General features: G+C 37.7%; 1 protein-coding gene across 2 annotated transcripts in view; it reads right to left on the reverse strand.

The window, feature by feature from the left end:
• sacs (sacsin molecular chaperone) overlaps nucleotides 1-3,130 on the reverse strand; it is a 31,715-nt gene extending 28,585 nt beyond the window's left edge. For both annotated transcript variants that reach the window (XM_050064308.1, XM_050064298.1), the window contains exons 1-3: nucleotides 2,932-3,130; nucleotides 2,589-2,697; nucleotides 1,272-1,422 (exon numbers count right to left, since the gene is read on the reverse strand). In XM_050064308.1, coding sequence (XP_049920265.1) covers nucleotides 1,272-1,422; nucleotides 2,589-2,611 — 174 coding nt within the window. In that variant the 5' untranslated portion in view covers nucleotides 2,612-2,697; nucleotides 2,932-3,130. The remainder of the gene's footprint in view (nucleotides 1-1,271; nucleotides 1,423-2,588; nucleotides 2,698-2,931) is intronic.
• Between the last annotated feature and the right edge of the window lie 2,340 nt (nucleotides 3,131-5,470).

Raw genomic sequence — 5,470 nt, forward strand, 5'->3', positions numbered from 1 at the left:
TCAAAAATCATGAGAAAAGTCATAGTATAGTATGTCGTCAAAAATCATGAGAAAAGTCATAGTATAGTATGTCGTCAAAAATCATGAAATTTACTGGGTCATCACGATTGTTAGTAAGTTGGTATTTGTTAGGCTTTAGTTTAAAATGGTATAAAAAGTACTTATTAGTACATATATTTACAGATATATATATATATATATATATGTATATATTCCAACATGTTGGGAATTACTTTGGAGATGAGAACTTTTGTTTAAATTATTTTGTTTCATATGCTGAGAAAGCAGCAAGCAAACTACTGTATTATGTTCAAGACAGTGTGACGATGAGGTGCCGAGTCATGTTCCCCACAGTATGAGTCAGATCATTTGACTGCAGTCATCTTTCAGGAAGACTGCATTACTCTGTGGGCATCCAACACAAGCCCACAGTAAAGGTAAAGATAGATAGATAGATAGATAGATAGATAGATAGATAGATAGATAGATAGATAGATAGATAGATAGTTATGACCATCAGCACATTTTAAAAACAGTCATAAGATCAGTAACAAAACAAAAAGGGTTTAATTAATTGTTCACAGCAACAACAAATTAAACTTATGAGGGAAACTTGGCTCAGAGCTTCACAACAATGAGGCACTGTTAATAGTTTAGGTCAGTATCACATCATTTGTCCTGCAGTTATGGGACAGGGTCATTAAAATAGATCTGTGTTCTGCTGCTGGCAATTAGCTACCATGAGAGAAGAAGACCTCAGTTATTCCTTGTTCCTCTGTGTAGTATTTTTAGTAAAATGTGACAAAACCACAGAACAGCAAGCAAGAAAAAGGCCAAAGAGAAAAAAACAAATAATGTGACATTTTCAATAAGCAAACTGAACATGGGCGAAATTAGAAACTTGTGTCATGAGTATTACATTTACTCAACAGTGACTGGGATGGGATCCCAACTTAACTGCACACTGAATCATGGCCAATTTCAAAAACAAGATTTCTGTGTTTGTCTTTGGTTTGGACAAAAAGGCAACGCTACTTTCCAATGTTTTCCTTTAATCTATCAACATGCACTCTGTTTTTCCAGTTCATTACAAAACAATTATCAAGCAGCCCCAAAAATCATAAACATCAAAACACACAAACTCACACAGTGTATAAACACAATGACAGACATCTTCCTCTATTGTTACCTAATAACCATTTTGCTAATCTGGATCTGTTTTGCGCATTAGTGGTATATTGACTGTGCTGTTGCAGGGAAAACAAACATACCACTCTCCCATTGTGAGTCAGCCTTTGCTCTTCGACGGGCAGGTCCGTCTCCTCGTAGAGCAGCTGTTTGACATCTTCAACAGATGTGGAGGGAGAGACCTGGTAGGTCCTCAGGCCAATGTACTCATGACGAACTGTCACCCGTGGCAACCTAAGAAAAAAACCATAGGGGCACAAATTTAATTTAACGTTTAGATAAAATTATGATTAAATTGGGTGGGATGTGGGTGTAGCTTTGAAGTTGCAGCAGTAACAAACTCATTGAGAGAAACATTGCCCTTATAAGCTGTCTGAAGACTTCTTGTTTTGAATGTTCGCTTTTATTTGATAGTGAGAGACAAGGAACAGACAGGAAACATATAGAGAAAGAGGGGTGTGAAATGCAACAAGGGATGTTGCAGTTATATAGTATGTGTCTTAACCACTAGGCTACAAGGATGGTCTAATGTTTGAACACTTTGGTTTAAAATCCTGCATATGTGAATGTAAAATATTACATTAAAGGTTTTTCAGAATTGATATAGTGCACTTAAATGAAAGGTCAAAGATCAAATTTAATCTCAACTCTAGAGGACACTGGAGTTTTGCTTACAGTCGTTATTGATCAAGGGTTTAGGTTAGGAAGAAACATGAGAATGGAAACCCCACCAGGTCCATCTGTTAATGGTCCATTAGGGCCATGCAGATATCTGTATTATTATCTAAATTTTGATTTTGAGAACAGTAACTTGTATACCTTCACATCCAGCCTGCAGCCTTGCTGCACTTTAGTGCTGCAGGGTGATATTAAACCTTTAAAAATATTGATTCATCCCCTCCTCAAGAGAGTTGTGCTGTTTCTCATCTGTCAAATCTGCCTCCATGACCATTACTCTGGCTGCCACCCACTCTATGATAGACTGTGCTGCTATTTAAGGGGACAACATGGGTGTTTTACTTATGCAAGGCAAACGTATAAATTAGCCTGTCAACACGTTAAACAGCAATAAAGCAAAGTATTCTTGCTTATTCAGCAGCAGGACACTGGACCCCTGCAGCCAAGTCCACAGTGGTGCAATCACTGGGGCTGGAGTGGGTGTGGCAGCCAAGCATAGGATGGGTGAAAAGCAGCCCTAAATAAACAATACTGGACCTGTGGTGCCTTATAAACATAGATAGAGACTGACACAATGCAGTGGTGAGTCTGGAAAATGTTGTTATTCCTATCATCTCTGTGTCAGTCCACTTATGAGCAACCTGAGCAGTGTGGAGGGCCCATCAGCTGCTAATACTCAAGATGCTGTAATGTTTCCAGGAATATATTGCAGTTAAACTTACCACGGGTCTGGACAGTTGGCCATCTCGTTGCTGCTATGTGTCCCAGCACATACACATGCATTGGACTATCTTCTGCACTGAGCGCAGGAATACTCCGCCCGGAAAACGGCTGTCGCAAAACAAGAAAACGCGTTATTCTCCTCAAAACACCTGCTTGTTCTGTATAACTGCGATATTAATATTAACCAACAGTCCTATGGTGATGTTTAGGATACAAGAAGACACATAAAATCAATATGTTGTTGAGACTGCGGCTAAGAGGCTTTCTTTTCATCGTGTGCCGGGTGATGTGTTTAGCCTCTTTAGGGAGCGTTATCCCGCTATCCAAACAAACCCCACTCACTTGAATCGGTCCGGTGTGCGCCGTTAACGGTCCTCTCAGAAAGCTCGTGCATTTCACGGCAGGCTGTGTTCCTAGAAACAATAACAACAATAGCAAGTGACATGCTTGTCTCCCTCCAACAACATACTGACTCCTTCAAAGGCGATGTTCTAATAATAATGAATTACACTGCGCGAGAGAGCAAAAACCGCGGAGACGAAGCGAGAGGCTTCACTCCCTGTCACTTCCGGGTTGCTTTAAATCTCGACAATCAGACTCAGTCCGCTCTCAAATATCGCCTTTTGGCTGAAAGTCCGCAAATGTGTATTATGGAGACATATTATTGTCTTATAAGGGGTTTATTTCGTATTGTATGCGCATCTGCTACCTCTATAACACTAATACACACAGATGAGAAACACTCTTTTCTTTGCGCATGCGTAGTAGCCTACTCATGGTGTCTATAACGGTTCTTGTAAGCATTAACTGTTGCATACTCTAACTCCTAACTCTTCTACTAACTGTTTTTGATACAGTAAATCTACACTAGTGCACACGTTTTACTTCTACTTAAATCAAAATCAAACGTCTGCAGAGATTATAAAGAGTCAAAGAGCTCTCACTATGTCCTGTTCTACCAGCCCAGTGTTCCGGAAGTAAACCTATTGATAAAGTGACTGACTGGCAGTTGAAGCACTTCCAAGACTTGGGTGGGCTTGAAATCATCCTGTCAAACAATGAGCATCTGTGCTGAAAGGGTCAGGTTGATTAATAGAATTTAAAGCTGTGTTAATTGATTATTTTGGACCACTTGAGGGCAGAAGAACTCCAAGATGCATTAAAATATTTGTGAATAATATAATAATCACTGACTAAAGTTGGTAATTTATAGGCAGCACTCCTGGAAATTTAATAGCTTAATTTCTAGGACTAGGAGAAAAGGTGAATGTGCCTTTTAAGTAGTGGCTCCAACACTATGAAACTCTCCTCCATTAGGTTTATGATCTATGGTCTCCTTAGAAAGTTTTAAAAAAATAAAAAAACAACTGAAGACACACCTCTTCAAATTGCTCTATGTTTTACTTTCTTTTTGCTGCTTTGTTTTATTTGTTATATTGCCTTCGTTTCTATTGATTGCATGTTTTATAGTTTGATTGCTCAATTGTATTTTGTGAAGCACTTTTTTGAATTTCGTTTCTGTGAAAGGTGCTATATCAAATCAATTTTATTATTATTTTTATTAATAGAGTAGTTGCTGGACTTCAGAAATGATGAAATGTATGCCTCTAGAGAAGATCACCTATGTCCTGAAAAACAGATATGATGCCTTTTTACCTTTATCAACTGTGGACTCACTGTAATCTGAACTGGTAAGCTAATAGTAACGTCCCAGTACAATGGTTGAGATAGCTTAATGACAAGAGAGTCACCTTTTTTTTTGCATGAGATGTGTCTTCATATTGATTTTTTTTGTTTTGTTCTTTTGTTGTTGTTGTTGTTGTTTTTGTGGAAGGAATAGGTTGTGATCTTAATGCTAAATTGAAAAAAATTAAAATTAAATATTCCAAAAAATTAATTGAATAATTTCTAGGAAGCACAATTTTACACATTTTACAGTCAAGCAGTTACAAGATAGAAATAGCATAATGCAAAGCAGGAGGAAAATGAATGGTAAAATTAAATATAACAGGAATAACCTTGTAAATCAAGTTATAATTCCTAATAAGAAAAATAATTCCTTAATAAATTGATCTATTGTTTATCTAATGTTATTATTTTTCATCATTTTAATTTCAATAAAAAATAAAATAAAATTTGTTTATTCATTAATTTTACCATTTCATTTAAATGAAAATTTAAAAGTATTATTTGATTAGACTAGATTTATTAATTTTGACTGATCACACTCAATCCCGGTGGCACACTCCAGACTCATATTGTTTCAGTCACACCTGATACACTGTTAATAGGCCAATTTTAAAGGATCGGTCTGCACATATTGCAATTAATAACAACCCCACCTGTGCTGTTGATAACATTATATGGTTCAAAAGACACCTGTCAGGTAGTCCAGCCTACATCTTTCTTCTCTGTGTGGATCACACTGCAGGTTGACAGTGACAGCAGGGACTCTAAAACATAGTCCCACCACCAGCCTGCAGCTGTATTACCTTGATTAGCCTGAACTCTTTATACCGCTGAACTCTGGGACTTGTAGTCGGAACACCCAAAGCATTAGACGCCAGCACACTGCAGTCAAAGATGCGCACATCAACTTTGTTGACGATAATGAGAGGCTGGGATATGCAGGCCTGTCCCACAGAGCTGATCAGCTACATTCATTAAAGCCCCAGCACCTATCAGATTAAAACCCGTTTCACTGCATAGACAATGTGGGCCTATGAGGAACTCCCACTGTGCATTTATTTTTAATTAGGTTGGTGTGAATGCTGACTACAGCGATGTTCCGACATTTATATTTAAAGCAAATACCATAGCCTACAACATTTCTGTAATGTTTTGAAAGTATTCAGTGTGGTGCAATGCTTTTGATAAAACC

Source organism: Epinephelus moara, chromosome 2 (genome assembly GCF_006386435.1).
Source record: "Epinephelus moara isolate mb chromosome 2, YSFRI_EMoa_1.0, whole genome shotgun sequence".
NCBI lineage: Eukaryota > Metazoa > Chordata > Actinopteri > Perciformes > Serranidae > Epinephelus > Epinephelus moara.